At 50.7% G+C, this 23,015-nt stretch overlaps 1 protein-coding gene across 3 annotated transcripts in view; it reads left to right on the top strand.

Moving 5' to 3' along the window:
* Window positions 1-22,791, top strand: part of CXCL12 (C-X-C motif chemokine ligand 12) — a 28,162-nt gene extending 5,371 nt beyond the window's left edge. Inside the window, exons 3-4 of one of the 3 annotated variants that reach the window (XM_036828931.1) lie at window positions 1,081-1,167; window positions 22,492-22,791. In XM_036828931.1, coding sequence (XP_036684826.1) covers window positions 1,081-1,167; window positions 22,492-22,576 — 172 coding nt within the window. In that variant the 3' untranslated portion in view covers window positions 22,577-22,791. The other 2 variants (XM_036828932.1, XM_036828933.1) reach the window with 2 other exon arrangements.
* The last annotated feature ends 224 nt before the right edge of the window (window positions 22,792-23,015 follow it).

The following is a 23,015-nucleotide window of genomic DNA, read 5'->3' as shown; positions in this document are numbered from 1 at the left end:
TGCCTCGAGGTTGAAGAAGGCAGATAGAATCCTCAGGTCTTTCGGGGCAAACACATTAATAAACAGCAATCCCCAGAATTGGACCTGGATCCGCCTTGCTCCGAGCCAGGCCCTCTGCACAGCTCGTTGACTCAACAGGCAGGCTGTGTGAAGACTCCTGGTGTCCACGAGCCTCTGTGCTGGCCGCACGGGTCCTCCTAGACCCCAAGTGGCTGGGCGGTGGTGTCCTCGGGCTGCTTGAGATTACCTGGTACCCAGGGGCTTTATGGAGAGGGATCCAGAGATAAGTCCAGGTCCTCTTCCAGGAGTCTTCAGGGAGGGAGGCTCTGAGTAAAGGTGAGAATTGGGAGGAAGGTGCAGTGCGAACTTTCAAAGAACAAATGAGACCATGAACATTCAGTGAACTTGTAAAATCTCTCTGGAAACCATTTTCTCGCAAACTACCTACCCTACCTCTCCCCTGCCCTCTCCACCTCCCGCCACTGTACTCTCACCTCTCCCCATCCCCCAGACTATGCGGTACCTCTTTGTAGGTCTCCTGCCTCTAGGCTTATTCTTAAGTCTGTCTTCCATGTACTATCAAGATGGCCCATCAAAAGAAAAATCTGCTTCTGCCACCCCACAAGTTCCCGTCATAAACAAAATTGCAGATGTAGCCCCACTGCTTTGCCCCTTACATCTGGCCGCGGGCTTCTTGAGTGTCCTGTCTCCCAAATTCCTCACATCCTCTCTGCACTGTTACCCCTTTGGGCTATTTGCTCTTGCTTTTCCTTCCCCTTTTACTTCACTTGCCCAGCTCCTACTTATCCTAAAAAAGCCAACTCAAATGTTCCCTGTGTGAATTCTCCCTGGACTCCTTAAAGACTTTTCTTCACTCCCCAGTGTCTATGGGGTAAAACTTGCAGCACGGCTAGCGCTGTCTCCCCAGCACACCTGGGGTTCCTCCCGAGCCTGAGCCTGCCAAGCGGGGCACCCCGCTCCAGTTGGGTCCTAACCTGGGTGTCGGATGAGCAGATGTCCAGGTCACAGCCATGTTCCCTTCCGATCAGCTGCACACTGTCGCCTCTTCTGTTTTGGCAGGGCAAGGCTGAAGAACAACAATAGACAAGTGTGCATCGACCCGAAATTGAAGTGGATTCAGGAATACCTGGAGAAAGCTTTAAACAAGTAAGCACAACAACCAAAAAGGACTTTCCACTAGATCCACTTGAGGAAAGCTAAACCCGTGTGAGATGAAAGGGCAAAGGTGTGTGGGGGAGGAAGGCCTGAATGGTGAGGACCAGGTGTGCCTGGGGGGCAGCGCATTGACCTGGGCACGGGCGAGAGGTTTGTCCAGCATGTAGACAACTGCATTTATAGCCTACGGTACAATATCGCAGCGTGTGTTCATATGTGCCCCGTACCTTTCACATTGGCTGTTTCATAACTGGGGTTTTTCTAAGAAATTGTATCATCCCAATAGCATTTCCCACCAGTCGGTTCCCTCATCATCATCACAATCATCATCATTCTCATTACCCTTTTTTAAATCGATGATTACTTCAAGCTTTGTATTTGGTTTGTTTTGGAGATTCTCCTTTTCTCCCCCGGGAAGTCTGAGCACAGTCAGGTGATGGCCAAGCAGGGAGCTCAGATAAGCATCCTTCCTCCAGACGCTGAGGCTCGGAGGAAGGCAGTGGGCGACTCCTGCAGGGGGTGCCCCTCCTGAAATGACAACCCACGTGCTGACCAGTGCTAGGCGGCGGCCACTACCTTCACCTCCTCTTTCAAGCTCAGTGATTGGATGGGTGGGCTCCACGTAGAACCGCCATCACTGGGGACTGTGCTCAGAGACCCTCTCCGGGTCACTCCCGGCCTCTCCCTGCCTCCCGGAATATGCTTTCATCTCGCTTCTGCTTCTCATTTCTGTACGCACCCAGCTGGAGGAGGGTGACCGCAGGGGCTCCCACCCTGTGGCCCCCTCCTCCCTTTGCCCACCCCTCCTCTGCAGGCCCTCTGTGAGATCCTTCTCTGGCCTCCTCCAGAACGGGGCTGGCCCTCTGCTGGAGGTATGAGATCATGTCTCCTCCTTCCCATGAAAGACGGTCTTTGCAGAATCAAATGCAGTTTTCAATCTGAGAGCTTGCTTTGAGGAATTTCGGTTCTGTGATTGCCTCTGAAACCTATGTATGCCATGGAGGCTCTACAAACTCTGAGGTTTCTGAAATCAGAAGTGAAAAAATAGATGAATCAATGAGCCTCTTGCCACTAACCCCTCCTCCTGAAGCCACAAGATGGTTTCAGGTTCCAATCAGAAATGTTGGCAAGATGAAATCCCCTGCATAAATGTGATCCACAGATGGGCCTGGTGGTATTTGTAACTTTTTGCAAGGCATTTTTTTATATATATTTTCGTGCACAATTTTTTAAACGTTACTTTAGTAAACAAATGTATTTCAGAATATATTTATAGTCGAACAATTCCTATATTTGAAGTGGAGCCATATGAATGTCAGTAGGTTACATTTCTCTATTACCATAAACTACTGGCGATTTGTAAAGAAATATATATAAGTGTGACTGCAGCTTTTTAATGTTACCCACAGTGTATTTTTTCACTTGTACTAAAATTGTATCAAATGTGACATTATATGCACTAGCAATAAAATGCTCATTGTTTCATGGCATAAACCTCCTACTGTATGTGGGAATTTATTTACCTGAGATAAAGTCCATTAGTTGTCAGACATGGGGCTCACACACATTTCTGGAATTTATTCAGATAAGCTGGCCTGCTGGTCAGGTGCCTTGCATCCCTCCTGCCGAGTTCACATGCAAGTGACAGCACATGGGCCTTGCTCAGGAGCAGATTAGATCTGCAGCTCAAGTTTTTATGTCTTTTTTTTTTTTTAAAACCCGGTAGAAGCAGTGGGGCTAGTTGTCTGAAGAATAATATTTGGCTCACTAATTCCTTTTCCCCTTCTTACTGTTCCTCGGTTCTCCTAACATCCCCATGTAATCTCCAGAGACTCAATCCTCATAATATCCAGCTTTCACATTTTCCCATGTAAAAATCCCATAATTCCAGCCCATGGCTAATATCAAGCTTTCTCAGGAACAGGTGGCCTTACCCCATAAATCATTAAATACCATTCAGCTTGAATCATTTTAATGTGACAGTCAAGAGCCAATTGCTCTAATAAAGTTGCTCTAATAAAATTCTGCTAACCAGCTCTCTCCCTTGCTCTCCAGAACAATCCCAGTCATTCCCAGGGGGTGCACACAGGCATCCAGAAAGGAGAAGGTGGGATAAGGCTGCCTTCTTTCTCTTCTCCTGGATGGCCATCTGAACCTTGGGCCTCCAACCTCCAAAGCTTATTCGATTTGAAATGCAGAGATTTTAAAGATAAAGCAGAGAGTTCAGCCCTGCATTGAGATGTAAAGAAGCCCTAGGAGAGCAGGTTGGGGTGAGACAGAAGACCAGTCCGGCCTGGCCCTGGGCGTGCCTTCCCACCCTTTCGGATATCAAGTCCTCATCCCTGTTAGAAGCCTCAGGCAAGAGCGGGAACCAGGGGCAAGTTGGCAAATGGCCAACTGCTATAACCAGTTCACGGGTATCTGTGTTCTGGAAGCCCGTCTAACATTTTTTTGAATTGGGGAAAATGTCTGATTTATTTTAATGAAGTACTGACAGACAGTGCTTTGCCCAGGGGCCTCCAGGCCTGCGACTAAAGACAGGGTTAAACAAATACACGGGCCACTTTTAAATATTGTGCAGACTGAGAAAGACTCCTGTTTATTTCAACGTTATTAATGGTTCTACTAATTTTATCTAAGGGGGCGCAGAGAAGAAAAAGTGGGGAAAAAAGAAAAGATAGGAAAAAAGAAGCGACAGAAGAAGAGAAAGGCTGCTCAGAAAAGGAAAAACTAGTTATCTGCCACCTCGAGAAGGACCACAGTGCACTCTGCTCTTGTGTCTCCCGGCGCTTTGTAAATCTGCCCTAACCCTCCTCCAGGGCAGAGCCCCTGCCTCCCGGGCGGGCGCTCAGACTTCCGTGGGGGAGCAGCACTTTGCCGCCACTGTGGCCACCCCGGGTCCTGTATTTATGTGCTTTTTAGGGCCTTTCCTGGTCTGCTAAGTTAAGAAGAAAGTAGTTGTACAAAGACCGGGGTTGGAGTCTGTGACACGGAGCCTGCGTGCTCAGGACTCTATCTAGAACAGCCTGGGACTCCGGAATGGCCCAGGGCTCCATCTAGAATGGCCCAGGGTCTCTCTCCAGCATCACCCTGGGCTGATGAGCCTCCACCCTGCCCTCCGCTCCCTCTCTCGCAAGGCCCATGATCACGAGCGCTCAGAGCTCACACAGCTCCACACTCTTACAAGCTGCGTTCCCGTCTGAGGCCAGCGTGTGGCCACCTGGCCTGTGCACAGAGCGGTCTGCTGGCCCAGCAGCCGGCATCTCACCCGGCAAGGGCCATGTGCCTGATACCCTCTCATCTGCCACTGCCGGTGGCATCACTGCCTTTGCGGGGCAGAGCTGGCTGTGGCCATGCCATTTGCAGGCGATAACTGACTCCTTTCCCCAAATGCCTGTTGCCTGGCTCTCCACCACTCTGCCACCTGGGGTAGGACTTTTCTGGCCGCTCCCTCCCTGGGACTGGCGCTGTATGAGCGGCTTTACCTCCAAGCTTGGGTGGGTTTCTTCAGACCGTGTGGGGAGAATGGCTGACAGCTCTGCATTTCCAGAGGGCAGTTGTGGAAATGCTTCTCAGGGAGCCTCTTTGCAGGGCAATTCACTTTGTAGATTCTTTAAACAGGTCCCTGATGCAGAGGAGGTGTGTGGAGGGCCTGTAGCTCTGGGGACTCCTGGCCTATCCCCTTCCCCCTTCTGCGTGACCCCAAGTGATTAAGTTCTGGAACGCAGCCGCCTCAGTCCTCACTCACCACCCCGACCTCAACACACATACACACACAGATTCATGGCTGAGCTTTCTTGCCAAGTCTCTCCAATTTGTGCTGGAAGGAGGGGGATCACAGGGGAGAGCAAGGCCCTGACTTCAGTAGTGCTTTGAAAAGGGAAACCTTGAATATCTACTCTTCTCCCCATCCCCCTGTCACACAGGGACACACACTCACCCTGTACCCCAGACCCCTGGTCATAATTTCAGTACATGGATCCAGAAAGACGACATGGTTGAAGGATGGAGCACATGGATTTCAGGAGAAGAAACCCAAGGTCCTTGCCTGTCACCTGGGTCACAGAGCGCTGTGTCCCCCTCACGCTTTAGTGCGCTCCTTTTAATTACAGCATAAGGAATTACAGCCATTACTTTTCCTCACTGGAGAAGTGTCCCCCTAGGGCACTGTAGCCAAAGACTTTTACTTCCCACTGCCATCCCTTGTACCTGGCTAACTCCCCCAGCCTGTGGCCCTCTTGCCAGCAACAGGGATGGCAGGCCTGCTCCCGGGCGTGTGGGTTGCCCACTTACCTCATCCTGCCTGTGGTGCCTCCGAAGGCCTCTGGATGGCTGCTGGGCTACCCAGGGCTGCAGTCCTTCCCGTGGAAGCCAGCAGCAGTGCTGGTCTGCAGGACCTTGGCCAGGGTAGCGCTGCTCTTACAAAAGCACCTGCAGAGGGTCAGACCTGTGACTCCACGCTCCCTTTTTCACACCGCAGGAGCAGTACCTTTCTGTGCCAGAGAGGGTGACAGGTCTGTTCTGGGAGAGCTGTTTGCCCTGTAGCAACTGTGGGTCAAGCTATTGCTTCCCTGAGGTAAGCAATAGCTTACAAACTGCTTTCTGCAGTGCCCAGGGAGACAGCATCTGCCACCTCTCCGGGGGGAGCCGGGGCTGCGGGGACTCAGAGGATTGGACCCACATTAAAAAATATAGGCAAGCCCCTGTCTGTCCTTATATGACTCCATTGGCCCTGGGGCCTCACTGTATCTGACCAGCGGGCCTCAGCCCCGCTGAAGGCAGGGTCGCCGTGGAAGAGCCGAAGAGCTGGACCTCCATTCAGTTGTGGGTTGAAACTGACTAGGCAGCGCTGGCGCGTCTGCCACCGGGTGCGCATGCGCGGTCCCAGTGCCGGCTGCCTGGGCGCCTAGCTCCGGGGCCGCTCCGCCGCGCCAGCTCAGAGGTCCTGGGGCTTAATGTCTATGCTGGGCTAAGGCATCGCGCTTCGTCCTGCCTTGTGACCACTGTGTCATGCCATCTCCGTGCCCTTGTTCGTCCATCCGCCCTGTGCTTGCTGTGCCCACCTGCCCTCTCCGCTTCCCGCCTTCCATCTATCCTTCGCTTCTGCCATGCTGTCTCTCTCACTTCAATCCCCCTGCTCAGGGTCTCGGAAGGCAGAAGCACCGCAGAGATTTGGAAATCAGGGGTGTGTCCCCGGCTGGAGCGGGACTCAGCGTCTCAGGTGTGCGGCCCGGCCACTGCAGGAACCCGCCTTAATGGTGTCTCCCTCTGTTCTTGTTAACAGGAGGTTCAAGATGTGAGAGGCGCAGGTTGGGTCAGACGCCTGAGGAAACCTTACAGTAGGAGCCCAGGTCTGAAATCAGTGTTAGGAAGGGTCTGTAGCCACTCCCCTGCACCCAGGCAGGCCTGAATGCATTTCCAAGGGCCTTGTCTTGCACAGTTTGCCTTACTTCACCATTTGATTATGTAGCAAAATATATGGCGTTTATTTCTCATTTAGTCTGATTATCCAGCGTCACTGGCGACAGATAGGAACTTAGATTAAGGCCATTCTTTTACCTGCTTTGTTATAATATCCTTCCCACGGAACCCATTATCTAGCCAGAGGTTTCTGAGCTGTGCAGGCTGGAACCCCAGACCGAGGGAGCCTTGCCCACATCACCATGTCCAGGGTGGAGAGCCACCAGGAGGTGTCAGCACCAGTCAGCATGGGCAGAACTTAGTGAAGGCTGCCCTGTGCAGGGGCGGGGTGGGGGGGCGCGGGGAGAGGTTCTGGGGGGCCAGGCAGGAGCCTCACCCTTCCTCAGGGTGAGAGCAGGGTTCTGCCTCTTTGGCGAGTACTGCAGGGCTTCCCTGAGCTGAGGCAGGCAGGAGTGTGAGGCCAGGGTAGAGTGAGATTCACCCCTCATCCCAAGCTCTCCTCTACATCTCATCACGTCCTTCTCATCATTCTCTCTCTCATCCATCATCATGTGTATCCAAGACTGTCTCCATGACCCAGGAAAAGGACTCTCTCAAGAGCAAAGCTTTACTTTAAACTGGGCACCAAGAAGTAAATCAAAATGTCTCGTGTTACCCGGTCCTGAAAGCACTGTGCACATCTGTGGCTTGTTTGGGATATTGTCCATTGTCCAATCCTGTGTTTTTGTTCAAAGCCAATGTCCTCCATGCATGCACTGTCAGTTCCTCAAATGCAAAGCCTGAGAGTGAGGAGATGCCCCTTGGGGCCTTTGACCAGGTTTCTGATTAGGGCTGTGATCCTTTTGGATGGAACCTTGTATTCCCCATGATCACAAACCCATGTTGAATCAACAGAGCCCAAGGGAATTCGGTTTGCAGCAGTATGACCTTCGAGGATGCAGACCCTCAAGGCGTCTATAATTGTTGGTACCTCAGAACTACAGAGAGTTTTGCCTTCATGGTGTCAGCATTGTTTGGGGAATAACAAGAGAAGAATTTTCAACTTTTTTTTTGGTTTTGAAAGCCCAATCCATAAAATAATCAATCCTGGACATGAAGATTCCTTCCCAATTAAAATCTAACCTCATTTTTTTCACCATTTGATGATCCCATCATCTCTTAACTTTGCACAGTGGCCCCTGGACCTTCTCTGCTGCCGCTGTCATCTTGTGCTTACAGGACGTCCAGCAGGGCATTCCTCTTAGAAAAGAATGGGCTGGTTGGGAAAGTAGCTAAAAAATCCTGACATTTAGGGTGTTTCCCTTTACTGAGAGCAGTTTGTAGAGCTGCATTAAGCAGTTTAAAAATCTCACTTTCTGAAAAGGTAAGCACTTGAGGGGTTTTGGCTTGTTTTGTTTTTCATTTGGTCTCACTAATACTTTTCCCCTCTGGTTAAATTTTTTTTAATTAAGAAAGTAGAAAAAAAGAAGGGCAAAACAAGGAAATGTATCAATTGACAGGATGATGTAAATAACATGCAGAAAGTATATTCTTGTAAAATAATCTTGAATTGTAGGTGTTCTCAGATTTAATAATCTTTGGGTTATCAGTAACATGTGTTAGGCATTTCCATAAATATGCCTTTAAATTAGATCTTCACGCAAAGAGACGCAAATCCATCAACCAAACAAAAATTCACATCCTCAAACCAGCTTTGTTATATTGAAAACAATAGAGTATGGAGGGGCCTTTACTAGTTATAAGGGATACAGAGCTGGTTTCAAAACCCTCTTCTGAAGTTAACCTGTCACTACAGGGCTCCTGAATTAGACATGAAATGATCGAATTTTCAGTGGGAGAGTCATTTTCCAAGTAATTCAAGACATTTTAACATCTCATGGAAAATTTGGAATTATCATCCCCTGGAACCCATGAACCGGAACCATTAAATCTCTTTCTCCAAGAAAATTAACATGGCCCTAAATAAATCTTGACTACAGTTAAGAATAATTTTTGTTTCTCCCCTATAGGGGGAAAAATAGATAAGAGGAGAAACTGCAGGAAAAATGATTTGTGTGACAATCCCTCTACTTGCAATCTGCTCCTAAGTGGAGACTGCCCAGCTAAAGCAAATATGCATTTAAATAGTCCATTTGCAAAGGAAAAGGCTCTCCTGATCCCCTTTTGCTTTCAAAATACAAGTTCCGTGGATCACTTTGATTAGGGGTCACCTAGCTGTTCCTCCTGGTCCAGTGCTGCCTCTACCTGACCTTCCCTTGGGCTCCATGTAACCTCCAGGGTGGTCCTCCACTGCCAGCCTTTGCATCAGGACCCAGGCAGAGAAGACTTGGGGGGACTGAACTCACAGACGTGCTGTGTGTTGGAATCTGAATCTGTGCCTTGTGTTGTTTTGCACTGTTCTTTGTCCCACTCCGGCCAGCTGCTGAGACCCCAGCGAGACACACGAAGGACCCTCTACTTATCTGCCTGTCCTCCAGAAAAAGGAGGGCCAGCTTTGAGCAGAGGGCCTGAGTAGCAAAAGGTTGCAGCCCCCACTGTGTGAAGTCCAGAGAACTTCTAAGCCTTTTCACTGGATCCGATTTGACCTTCCTTTTCTGACTGCCCCCTGGTGTTATCACTATGGGATCTCTCACTGGGAGTTCATCACCTTTCCCAGGTGGTGCATCCTTTTGTAGCTGGATGAGAACTGTGGGGTCCTGATCTCTCTATGCATATTCCCTGGGAAATTTCCCATCCCTGGGAAATGTTCCCTGGAAACCTTCAAGTCCCCTAAGGAGACCACTGACATTGTCAAGTTGAAAAATCCCATAGGCTGTTATTCTGCAACCTCGCTGGACTCTCAGTCTCTGAGCAGTGATGGGTTCAGTGTTAAATGTGATAAATACTGTATTTTGTAGTGTTTAAATTGCATCTCCCACATAATGTGAAAATGGTCCAGGAGAAGGCAGTTTTCTCTATGCAGTGTGCTTTTTTTTTTAACAAGTAACAACTCCTTTTGAGAAACAACAATTTCTACTTTGAAGTCATATCAATGAAAAGATGTATATGCACTTATAATTTTCCTAATAAAGACATGTACTCAAATGTAGCAGCCAACGGTTTGAAATTAGTGTTACCATTTGGAACTCTCCAGACTTGGTTTTTCTTCCTCAGACCCAACACGGAGGGGTTGTGTAAGTCTAGCTGCAATAGTCAGTGAAAAACAGGCCATTGTAATCATACTCATCATAGGCAAGAATTCTGGGGGCAGACTTGCGTCTCCTAGTCTGTGTCCTTAGCAGGGGGAAAGGCTCTCCCTTTTCTCTGAATGTCCTTGGTTTTGCTGGAATCCCTTCTTAAAAGCGAGCCAGTCCACTACTCCAGAAGGGATAGTTTTGTGCAAGGGCCTGGGTGATTGCCTGTCAGCCATGGGGAAGGAAACTTCCACTCTGTACTTCTCAGGCTTAGTAGAAGGCAACAGAGGCCCCGTCCCCGAAGGCATGGCCCAACACCCAGCACCTTTAATATTTTCTGTCCTGTACCGGGGCCTCTGCTGGAAGCCAGATGCTGATTCAGCCAGCAGTGTCCTGAATACTGGGGACAGGGGCTGAGCCCAACAGACAGGGTTCTGTCCTCACAGAGGTCGGTCAGCCTTTCACACTTTCCACCACATTCCCTCTGATCCAGTCAACCATGCTGGAAAGGAGAGGCCAGCACGAAAGCCCCAAAATGCCTAAATCCAGACTGTTCTGTCCTCCAGACCCTCTTGCCCACATGCCCAGATGTGACCACGTCACCCCCATGCTCAGTACACCCCGGGTATTTCTAGGGTGACTGCAATGTGGTTACCAAGTTGCAGATTAACTGGAGGGAGAAGGAAGGGTTAGAGAGACCACGTCAAGAGGCAGCGCGGCGTCCTGGGACAGGCGTGGCAGTGAAGATTAGCAGGCCAGTGCTTGAATCCTGGTCTTCTCTCTGCTCACTGTGTGATTTGAGACCCCTGCCTGACTCTCAGTCTCCCCATATAACGCTGGAGCTTAGAATCACCAAGAGTTGTGAGCATTAGACTGGGATCCTGTGCGTGGAAGCCATTTTGCTCCCTCTCTCTCACCCCACTTCTCCCCGGGGTCTACAGTGTTGGGATAAGATCCTGCCTGCCTCTGCTTAGACCCTCAGCAAAGTTCTGATACCAGCTGGAGCTCAAGGTGATCTTAAAAGTTGAGCTTCACCCGCTTAGCCAACAGATGGGGAAAAGTCTGTTGGTTGGGTCTTGTAGGTGTCCCGGTGCCTGTGCAGTGCTGGTCCCAGCATGTCCCACCACTATCCTAGCACCAGGAACTCACAACCTAACCTCTGGATTAATTCCCCGGAATGATGTTGACTCTTCAGAATGATGTTGCATTAAAAAATAATAATAATAAATAACTGAATCCATGTCCTTTCATGCTTTACACAGCTGATGGCCCTCATTTAGCCAGCCAACAATACCTGCCACGCCAGGTCCGGTACGAGGTGGGTAGTATGGATACTGTGGTGAGCAAGCTGGCGTGCCCCCTGATTTCAGGGAGCCTGTAGTCTGCGGGACTGTCTTGCAATTAAGTGAGCATTTTCGTAAAGCATGGTAATGTAGGTCAGGGTGCATCCAGGGGTCAGGGAAGCTTAGAGCACCATCGAGGGCTCCTTAAAAGAAGTGCTGCTGAAGCTGAGACCTGAGAGAAGTAGATTATTTCCAGGGAGGGGAGTATCTACTGACCCATGAGGACTGCCCTTGTGAGCCCGCGTAGGGTCCTGCTGTGGGTTAGAAATGGGAGCTTATTCTGCCAGGGGCGCAGCTCCCATGGGAAGCCCAGCATGAGGGCAGAGAGAGCTGGATTTCAGCCCCTCACTCCCCTGCTGCAGCCTTGCGTAAGGCACAAACTGCACCATGGCGGCTGAGACGGGCTGGGCCCCCCCATGAGGATGGGGTCCTGACAGCTGGGAAACATGATGAAGGGGTGCCCTCGGTACAGCTGATTGCATGGTTTAGACACCTGACCCTGGCTGCCCGGTCCAGTTTTCTGCCCCAGGAGTACAGAGTTGTGATTCACACTTCCTCGGGTTCTCTGGGTTTCTCTGTGCCTACAACTGAGAGCCTTGTTCTCGGGAGTGTGGGTAGCTGGAGAGAGAGAGACGTAGAGGGAGCTACAACTGGATGAAACAGATTCAGAGAGAGAAGGGGGGTGAGAGAGCAGGAGGCCCTAGATGCAGGTGAGAAGTGGACAGAGAGGTCCGGCCGCACCCCCTGCCCTCGGCTTCTGTGTGTTCCAGATAAACCCCTCTCAAGAGCTAGGATGAGGATTTCTGCTAATTACACCCGAATAACCATCATTGGAGGCAATTAGACAGGCATGGGGGGCAAGGCAGGTGGGGAGCAATGAGACTCTGGACATGGGCTCGCACTTGCACAAGGAATCATTTTGGAGACCGCCCTATCTCCTCCCCAGCCTCCCCAGGGGTCTTTTCTGGGATTTGTCCCTGGCTTCAGCTTGAACTCCAAGGAAAGACCCCTCAGCCCTGTGCTTGCTACCTTGTAAAGACTGATAAATGACCCAGAAGCCTCCCCTAAGCCCCTCCCCCATAAAAAAGTACACAGATTCTGTTTAGGACCAAGATGCCCTTCCTTCCCTGAAGAGCACCAACCCAACCTGCCCAACATAAATGGTGGTGAGACGGCTGAACCATCAGCCTGTGGAGAGCGCTAGCCCAGCCCCAGACGTGTGGAGGGGAGGCTGCAGTCCACCCACAGCCTATGTGTCCAACGAGGACAAACTGGGACAATGAATTCTCAAGTGCATCCATCCCCAGGGCATCCCCTGCTGGGCTGCAGGCTCTGTAATGTCCTGTTGGGATTGGGGGAGCTCTGCGGTGAAGAGTGCTTGTCATAGTGGGTGTTTAACAAACATTTGATATGTGAGCTGATGTCCTCGAGTCGTGAGGCATCAACAGACCCTAGCAGCAGCTTCCCGGGCAAGCCACAACCAAGCCCTGGTGTTCCTACCTGGGACTGGAGCTAATCTCAAATTCCAAGGAGGTTGTTCTGCTAAGTTTCCAGAAGTTAACACTCATTTTAGAGCAAATGAATTGCAGCTACCTCTTGGCCCATGAAACCAAACAGAAACAAAGCAGAGTGAAGCCTTAGATGGAGGGGGGAGAGTAGAGTGGCAAGGGGTGCTTATGGATTGGGAGGCTGGGTGGGAGGAGCCTTGGATTTGCAGTGAAAGCGAGTAGCTGCGGATTGGTGTACGACCCATCCCCAGTTCAATCTAACTCAGTCCACAGAGCGCCTGCCTGCACCTCTGTAGCTGACTGGAGTTCAGAGAAAAAAGTACATCCCCGCTATCCGGTCTGTTTAAATTCCTGACACTCACCAGAAGTGGGTCCTTAGTGCTGCCACACTTCCCTGTTCCATTTGCTCCTCCTTCTCCTGGGTGCTGATTCCACACTTTCCTCTCTCTTTAAATCTTCATCCCCCTCTCCCTCCTCACTCCCAGCTGATGGTCTGGCTTCTATGTCAGAATAAAAGGAAGAGGTAAGAAGGGCATTTCCTTGAGCTTCCCCTCTCATCCACTGTCTGTCCATCCTGTACCCACTGTCACTGCTGTCACCTGGGAGTGGTGCCCAGTGCTTCTCACCTGCAAAAGGACATCTCTCCTAAATTCCCCCATCTCCTGCACCATCAATCTTTCACTCTCTCCATCATGCCAACATGCTATGATAGCTCCCTTGGAAAGCAAAACAAGGCAAAAATAAAAACAGCCTCTATACTGTATCTTCTACCCCTAGGTCCCCCTACAGCTTCTACAGTATTTCTGTTTATCACGCAAAAGTCCTCAGAAATGTTGCCTGTATTTGCTATGTCCACCTCCTCTCCTCTCTCTTTTATCCTTCCTGAACCCACCCTACCACTCACTCCACTAGAGCTGCTCTTTGTCGAGGGCGCCATTGAGCCCTGCTGGGAAATCGAATGGTCGGTTATCAGTCCTCAGCTTCTTCAATCTCTTGGCGTCATTGGACATCGTGGAACACCCTCCTGGAAACACGTTTTCTGGTTGGCTGTCACGAGGCCACTCCTGGCTGTTTCTTTGGCTTCATGCCTTCTTGTGTCTCTTTGCTGCTTCCTTCTCAGCCTCCAGACATCATCCAGACAGGGACACCCCGGGACTCAGTCCTCAGATGCTCTTCTTAAGCACCAGGTGAACTCACTCACTCTCTTGGCCTTGAACTCCATGTGAAGGTTAAGGAAACCAGTGATCTCTCTCCTGGACTCTCACCTTGTAAGCTCAGCTCTTCCTCTGAAATTTACCATATGCAAAATGAAACTGCTAATTCCCAATTTCCCCCCAACCTGCTCATCCCGATTTCTGCAAATAACAACTCCATTTCTTCCAGTTGCTCAGGCCAAAACCTTTTAGTTGTCTTTGATTTATTGTATTATCTTACAGCCCTCAGCTAAACCATTACCAAACCCAATTAGTTACCTTCAAAATATATCCAGAACCCAATCACCATGCTACCATCTGATCCAAGCCACAGTCATCTCCTCTTTGAATCCTTACACTAGCCCCTAAGCTGGCCCACCGTCATGTCCTGCAGTGTCCTCTCAACAGCAGCAAGGGTGGCCGGGCATGGTGATGTCACCCCTACTCAGACCCTCCAGTGGCCAACAGAGGCTTTCACCTGTGGGTCCCTGCCATCTCTTTGATGTCACCTCTCTCTACTGTGGCCACACTGGCCTCCTCTCCCTTGAACAGGCCAGGACTGCCCCTGGCAGAGGGCCTTTGCACTTGGTGGTCTCTGCCTAGAAAGCACATGGTTTACCCCCTCCCTTCCTTCCGTCTCTGATCGCCATCACCTTGTCAGAAAAGCCTTTGCAGACCCCCTCATCCCGTACAGCCGCTCCTCACCTGCATGTGCCCTGGCACCCTATCCTGCTTTTTTCTGTCCACAGCACCGCCTGCCGTGTTTACTTGCTTGCGGACTGCTTCCCCACAGGAGAGGTTTAATACCACGCAGGAAGAGAGGGGCTCGGTCTGTTTCACTCACTAATTATTCTTTGCGGCTGGTACACAGAAGGTACTAAAGAAATATTTTTTGAATGACTGCCTGATAAATCAACAGGATGCTATCATATTGGATGCTTTCTTTGCTCATCTCTAAAATAAAGATAGCCATGCTCGCAAGGTTGTGCGTTCATTCATGCACCCAAGGTCACACTGGTCAGTCGTTACTTGGATCCAATTCATCTTACTCTACTGTCCGTATGTCAGTGGTCACACACATGACCCTTCTCTAGAATCCCCTGTGCCTGACCCTTCCCCCTGAAGTCCCCATCACATGAAGAACTACAGTGGTTCATTTCCTGTGAGTCTAGATTAAAGAATCATCCCTTTCCCCAGAGGCCCCTCCTTCTGAGCGTTCCTCCCCCCGTGGGGACCTGCACACACTCCCTGTGCAGACCACGGGGGCAGCGAGTGCTGGGCTGGGGTCCAGCTGGCCTGGGCTCTGCAGCCGGGGGCTCAGGGGGAGGACGGCCACGGCCAATACAGGTCCCCAGGGACGAGATCTCTGCTGCTGGTGCTTCATCACAGGCAGTGGATGGCTGGCCAGACCTTAGGACCCAGCAAGAGCCCTAGAGGAAAATGATTCCAGAAATACTGAGCAGAAAAGAACAATCTACAGGGATCAGCTACAGGAAACGGAGGCTGTGTGACCACAAATAGACACGAGTGGGAAGTGACAGACTGGAGGGGTTCCCACCTCCATAACCATCAGGATTCTCGGCCTCATTTCTAGGGGTACCCAGGTCTTTCCCACTGCCCTGCCCAGGTGGAGGGCTCCAGGCACCTGGATGCTGCTGGCTTGGCCTAAAGGCAGATGCTGGCAGCCAGAGCCGGGAGGAGGTCCGGCCAGGGGCCGAGAGCTCGGGAAGGTGGGTGGCAGCAGGGTCTGAGCTCAGCTTTCCTGAGCAGCAACCAAGCACTGCACTGCAGCCGTACAAGTTGCTCGGGGGGAGGAGTGACCGGTCAGCCTAGAAGGCCCCAGATGCAGCCACAGGCTCTCACCTTGTCCTGGCCTCTTCCCAGGCATTTTCCTGAACACGGGAACATCAGCCCAGGTCACACAGGCTTGTAGGCCGTGAGGAAACAGCCATTCTGAGCATTCCTGAGCTTTGGGGGAGGGGACTGTCCTTCTGGCCACTGTGGGAACCCCCAGCACCATGCCGAGTCCTTGGCACCTAGGAACGAGGCCTGTGAGGGACCAGCTCTTTCCAGTTCTTCCCCTGACAGATCACCTGCCCAGCCAAGGCCTGCCCCCTGCTCAGGAGGCCAAGGGGAACGAGAGGCTAATGCATTCACTGCGCGTTTCCTTATGTGGGCAGGACAGAGTTCCCAGCGGGGACAAACAAGCCCCTTGGTCAGGTGCTTTCCATCCTGCTGACATTTCTGGTGCAGCCTGTACCTGACAGGCCCATAGCAGTACTTTCTAGGCATGGTCTTCTTGTCCTCCCAACAATCCCACGAGAGACCAGCCCTCTCCCGTGTGATGGACACAGGCACCAAGGTCCGGGGCGGCCATGGAGCCTCCATGTCTCAGAGCTGGGACGTGGAGAGGGCAAGGGCTGCCGGGTTTCAGACGCCTTCTGCCCTATATGGCCCAAGCGTATTTCCAGACCCCGAATGAGAATCCATTTAGAAGAAATGCTAGGCAAACTCTGGCTGTGAAGTCAGTATAGCCCGTCAGAAGCAGCAATTTTTAAAAATGAAATAGCACTGAATAGAAAAGAAGAGAATAAATTGGAAAATATGGGCATATGTCACACTTACTAAAGGGAAGAACAATTCACACGTGTGTGTGTATGTTTCATAACGTCAAATGCAATTTTTATTGTAGACAGTGGTCAAAAGTGTACTGGGCTTGTGCACATAAAACCCATGGATGTGTCTCACCCTCCCTGAGTAGAAGGAAAGAAGTTAGAGGATAGCACTAGATTTCCTTGATTTAATGAGTTAAAAAAATGCTTATGTTTCTAAAATGAGGATGCAGTAGTAATAACAGTATGCATCAAATGGCTACTTTTTTTTTTTTTCCTTTCCTAAAGAGCTGTAGGCTTCTCTAGAATAGCAAAATCAGATCTAACCCACAGGGTACTTTCCTGGCCCACATTCTCAAGTGGCAGGAGGGCAGGGGCCAGATCCCCGTCATTATGCCTTTCCAGGGAGTCCAGTTCCAAAGGGGACCCCAACTGGCCTCCCCAAGCCTGGTCTGTACTCGGGAAGCCCAAGGAGGAAGGGCCTGGAGCCTGGGTCCCAGAGAAGGGAGGGCCTGAACCTCAAGATTCCCAAAGAGAGGCCAGAGGGAGTAGTCCCCTGGGCAATAGAGTATCGGTGATGCTGTTAAGATGCCCTTTCAGTGTCCTTAAAAATGGAGTGATCCTGGCCCCGGATGTGCCCAAACAGTCCCAGTGTCTGCTCATTGTCCCAACAAAATCACTAATAGTGCCCTTTCTCTCTCAGAATGTCCTAGTTTGAATGATAAATTGTATGGCCGCCTTATCAAAGGATGAATGAGTTTGTGGACTCCGCTAAGTTCATGCCTGCTTCTCCCAGCTCTCTTTCCCCTCTTTCTCCTCCCTTCCCTTCAGGAAAGCCTGGACAAGCCTCAGGTCCCTGTCCCACTTCCTCCCCTGGCCCTCAGCTCCTCTGCTCACCTAAACCAGAGCTGCTTTCTGGGGTATCTGAATCCCTGGCCCAGCCTTGGGAGCCTCATTCTCCCCAGAGGCCAGGTACAAGATAGGGCGGCTGGCCCAGGAAGAGGAGACATCAGAATCCACAGAGCTTTTGAAGAGTCACTGGACCCACAGTCAATGCCCACCTGTCCCAGACCACACTGGGGACCCAGGGAAGCCTCTGTACCTCCCTGAGCCCTGCTCTCCTTGTCTGTGGTTCCTCATCTGGAGCTCACAGAGAGGGGAGAAGGGACAGCCCTGGATTGCCCTGGAGGTGGGCAGGGCAGGCGCCTGAGTGCAGGGAAGGTACCAACGTTGCATTCATTGCATCTTCCTTGTGCCCGGCACAAAACACACACTAATGGCTGCTCACTGCAAGGGAGATGGTGTTCCTATTTTGCATATCAGGAAAGTCAAGTTAAGCACTTTCCCAAGCCATGTGTGTAAAAGTAACAGAACCTTGAGTCTCCACGTGTTTTATTGCACCATCTGTATCACCTGTTAGTCCTCCTTCCTGTGTGTCTCAGAAGTAACCATCAGCCGTGGAGAGGTGAAAGGGAGGTGCTGGGGGTGGGGAGGGGTTATGATGACAGGAGGGAGTCACTCTGAGCCTAAAAGGCAGTGGACACTCTTTCACCATCCACTTAGCTGGGGGCTGCCCTGGGATAGAGGGGTGACGTGACGGCGACTCTCATGGGGTCTGCACATGCAACGTATGCAGAAGTGTCTCCTGCACGTGACCCTGTTGACTGACATGCCCCCAGCCATGCACAGCCATGGGCTCAGGAGTGTGGGTGAAAGAAATGCATTCTTGGGTTGGAAAAGGGGGGCAGTTAGACCTTGCCCTGAGCAGGTGGCATGGAGGGAGCCAAGGTAGAGGCTGATAAAGAATAACAGGAATAATAAGGACAAAAATGATGCCCGCTAATGTTCCCCACGCGCTGATTATGTGCCACACAGGGCTGGCTGCTCTAGATCTGCGACCTCATTCAACCTGGGAGAAAGGGAGTGACTTGCTCAGGGCCACACAGGATTAGTAGCAGACGCGTACCAGATCCATCCCATCTCTGCATGGTGTGGGTTTGAAGGCTAGCAATGGGGGCTTTGCAGCTTGATATGTTGGGTTCCAAGGAGTGCAGTGCTGAGCTGGGGTTCCCCTCCCTGGTTTTGCCCCTCAAAGCTGCCAACATGAGGCTCTTTCATTTTTCAGGGCTGCCTCCTATGTCCTCCATTTGTAATCAAACCCATATCTTTATGAAGTGCCAGGGGCTCTTGGTGATGTTCATCCCCTCAGCTGTCTGTGTTGAGGTTGTTCCTTTGCTGGAGACCAGGCTGGGATAAAGGGTTAAAGCCCACCTCACCCCCCTTTCAGCTTTTTCCCTGGGGCTGTCTCCCAGTGGGCTCCTCCTGGGGTGGCCTGGGCTGTTTGAAGTACCCAGGGCAGGACGTTCTCATGAAGCCAGGATTCAGGAATCTTTTCAGATTCATGTGATTAGGCTCTGTCCTTGGCCTTAGGGTACACAGGCCCCCAGTCCACCCACCCTGGGCTCAGCCTGTTGCTTCCCTTCCCTTCCTCATCCCCATGCTGCTCTCTGTCTGTAGTCTCACCCCATCCTCAAGGACCCCAGCTCCTAGCTCAGCCCTTCTCCAAGATTTCCCACTCATCCAGGGCTTTTGGCCCTGTTCCCCTGGGTCCATCATCAAGGGTCACCAGCTCTGCCCAATTTCATGGAAATTTCCAGCTCCTAAGTCTCCATCTTGGGTCCACCGCTCACTCATTGCAAGAAATTTTAATTACTTGCTGAAGAAAATATTTAAACAAACAACTGAGGTTATGTAATTGCCACCGGCTGCAGCTCCCTGACCCACAGCTCTGGAAGCGTTGAGAACTGTGCCCTGGGCTGGACCCAGAAGCTCCTTAGAGTTGCCCATCCCTGTGACATGTCAGCACACATGGCACATCTGATTATGGGTCTGCTAATGAGGATGTGGTTTGAAAAGCATTTTTGCTCCTTTGTCTGTGAACTGAAATTCTTTTATCTGGATTTTACCATTTCTTAATTTTGCTGAAGGTTCACAAACCACAGATCTCCACAGTGTTGAACATATGTATTCTTGGGAGTTCAAATTCCCGACTTTCATCCTTCACTCCCAACTGTTCCAGCTTCAGCAATTTCATTTCACCAGCTGTCCTGCCAGGGGACCCCCAGCGCCACCTCATGCCAGTGTTACAGATCCTTTCTCAGAGCAGCCAGGTGGCCTCCTATGCAAAAACTTTTTTTTAATTAAAAATGGTTTCCAAGTAAAATAAGACAGAGTCCTCCACCTCGTCCCCTCAACCTAAGCCACCCACCACTCAAACGGGTCTCCACCCAGAGGTTGCTTAGAAACATATACAGAATGTCCAAGGCAGCTTGGAAATGACTTGCATCTCTTCTCCCAACACACACCGTGGGCTGTTTTACAGGAATTAGATCAAAGTGGAACAAACTTGTGAAGTTTCCAGCAACTAAATGCAACTTCCCCACTGTTTGCGCTCACATGCTCACACAATTCACTATCAAAGTGAAACAAAAGACAGAAGAAGGCACCTGTGGCAGGTTAGGGCTTGGAATTGTGGCTGGAATTAAAGACACTTTTGAGAACTCCCATCTCAGGGACCCAGCCAAACCCAAACTGAATGAGTCAGGGAGCTGCTGCCAGTCTTCGGGAGTAACTCCAGCCTGATTTGTGACTCTTTGGGTATGCCCCCAATGCTTAGGACAAGGGAAGGCATGTTTTCGGACCTTTGCACTTCCCAGCATCCAGAAAGAGAAACAAAAAGGGCTACCTGATTCCCTGGACGTGGCCGGTGGGCGTCATCCATGGTGAGAAAAGAGATGCAGCGATTTAAGAAGAGCCTGGAGGGAAAAACCAAGCAAAAATGAAAATGGATGGAAGGAAAACAAAATTTACAAAATAATATTAAACATTTAATTTTAAACAATGTGAGGAGAGCCTTTGTAATGGTCTCGAGCCTTTTAGGATTTTGGATTCAGTGTCTTTCCTTCAGAAGAATGAAAAGTATCTCAAAGGTAGCAATGTGTTAGATTCTGGAGAAGAAAGATCAGCCTCACCTTGCTTTGGGGTTCCCTGTGTGCTCAATAAAGTGTGAATTCATTGTAGGCACTAAATAAAAATGCTCTGTGTGGATCTTAACATCCTTTAGTTGAAACCCTCCAAGAAATTCCCACAGCTCCCCTCTGCAGCCCCACTTCGCTTCCCCATCCTCAATCACACCATCTCACCAGGGTCCTCAAATGCATCTTTCCTTTGGCCAAGCGTCTTCCCCGACCTTCCACCCCATGGCTCTATTGAGCCTTCAGCTGGACCCTCCCCTGCACCAAGATGCCTCCCTGATAACCATTTCTGCTCCACCCTGTTTCCCTCACAACGCACAGATCTCCACACCATCTTCACTCCCTTGCTCACGTGTCTGTGTCTGTGGTCTGTCCTCCCCCTGGTTGCCAGCTCCAGCAGGCACTCTCCTCCACACCGCACCCCAGCCGTCCCTGATAGGACAGCCTCTGCGGGCAGCTGGCATTCTTCGGTCTTGTCTCTCTGGAAGTTTTCTCCTGTCACACAGCCAAGTCCAAGTTTGTTTACCTTCTCTTTAGCCAAAGCCTGACCTACTATCCCAAGAAGGAAGGCAGCAAAACTGTCTCCTGTTAACTATTTACAAAGCAGTACCTTTTTCGTTGCTGTTGCTTACATGCCCTGAGGGTTTTGCATTGGTCAAATTGGCATAATTTGAATAATGTGGTAAGTTAATATTTCTCTAAAAACTTTCATGTGGTTACATTTGTAATGTATGTTAATACATTAACATAAACTATAGTATTCATTTTATTAAAAAAGAAAAATCACTTGGCAAGTTTCATATGGAACACTGTAAGTCCCCAAGACTACAGGCTGAAGCGTTAGGAAAAATCGAATATATTATTTTTAACATACTGTGCAAAACCCCCAGAGGATTTGCTCACAAGGATCTATCTTGTTTAGGCACTTTTTTTTTCGCAGTACATGTTTGGAAAGACGATTATCACCCTAACTTGTTTTCGGTGAGTAGCTGAAAAAAAGAGAAGGCAAATCCAAGAAGAGGATTTAGTAAAAGAAATACAGGAAAGCAAAGAGATAGGAACAGCAAGTCTAGAGGCAAGAGTCCTGCTGGGGGAAGGCCCAGGCCAGGGGCTCAGCCCGAGCTGCACGTTAGGACCACGATTCCCAGACTGTGACCAACAAAATCAGAGGCAGGGGGTGGGAACCAGGTGGCAGTACTTTCTTTGCTCTTAGGGAAACTCACGGTGGGAAATCACTGCTGCAGACCAGAGGTGCTCAAGTTTGAGAGATGATCAGAGGGCTTCTTAGGACACATTTCTTGGCAGCACCCCAGAGCTTCTGACTCAGCAGGCCTGGGTGACACCTAAACAGGTGCATTTCTAACGGGTCCCAGGGGATATGCCGCTGCAGGTCCAGGACCACAGCATGACAGCGAGCCTGTGCTCTGGACCTGGGATGCTTTGCCTTGGGGAAAAGGCAAAGCCCCAGGGATTGTTTGAAAACTAAATCAAACTCTCTAATAGCTTCACACAGCCTCTGGGCCCCCATGCCTCATTATACCTGCTTTTGCCTATACCTCACCGGGCTGCCCAGGAAGCTCTCAGGGCTTGCGGGGAGAGAGTGGCACGTGGAAGTGGGAGGGGTGTCCAGAGGCAGAGGCAGGACCAGTCCTGCAGCCTTGTTGGGGCAGGTGTCCTGCCCGTTCTCTGCCTTCAGCCGTGGGCATCCTCCGCCTCTTCTCAGCCTGTCACTGTGGACCCAGCCTCTGGGTTGCTGCTCCCGCTTCCTCTTCATTAACTTCTTTCGCTCTCGTTTGATTAGTGGGATTCTCTGTGTGTATATGGCAGACCTCACGCTACTCACTCAGTGCCCCGCAGAACTTGAGGGCAGTGGGCTGCCGGGGCTTTGGTTGGGAGGAACGGTCCAGGTTTAGTGAGTGTCTCGAGGACTCAGTTCCTAAGATGATATTTAGAGACACAGCTGCCAGTAGAGGTTACTTTATAGGATGGGATTCTGGGGCAGTGTGTGGAATATCTTCTGTCACCTTCCAGACCCAGTCCCACACTCTTGGGCCTGACCTCTGCCCTGGGAACCAACCTGGCCAGCACCACTGTCGGCACCACCAGCAGGAGCTGAGGACGACGGGATGTTTATTCCCTGGAACCTTGAGCCAAGTCACCCCACCTCCCTCAGCCCCCCGCCCCGCTTCTGCTGATGGAAGGTGGGAACTCTGTCCCTCTGTCCAGGCCTGCTCCCTGACTCTGTATCTGGTGACTGCTCCCGCCCCTCCCCCCTCTCCAGGGGAGGTGACTCTGTGTCCCGCCTGCACTTTTGTAAGGAATTCCTTTATTAAACTCTCCTGAAATGGCGTTAACTGGAGTGTGCCGTCTCATCTCTGCTGGGACCCTGATTGCTACATTCACTTTCACATTTTCAGATTATATCTTTCCATGATGTTTGCATTTCTTGTAACAAGCCCATGTTACTTTTACAGCAGAAGAAGTAAACAGCAAGGAGAAGAAGCAAGGAAAGGCAGCAGTCAGTATGCTGCATGGGGCGGAGAGCTGCTCCCTGA

Source organism: Balaenoptera musculus, chromosome 16, assembly GCF_009873245.2.
Source record: "Balaenoptera musculus isolate JJ_BM4_2016_0621 chromosome 16, mBalMus1.pri.v3, whole genome shotgun sequence".
Classification (NCBI taxonomy): domain Eukaryota; kingdom Metazoa; phylum Chordata; class Mammalia; order Artiodactyla; family Balaenopteridae; genus Balaenoptera; species Balaenoptera musculus.
The sequence above is the reverse complement of the archived record's forward strand: the minus strand, read 5'-3'. Positions and strand labels throughout refer to the sequence as shown.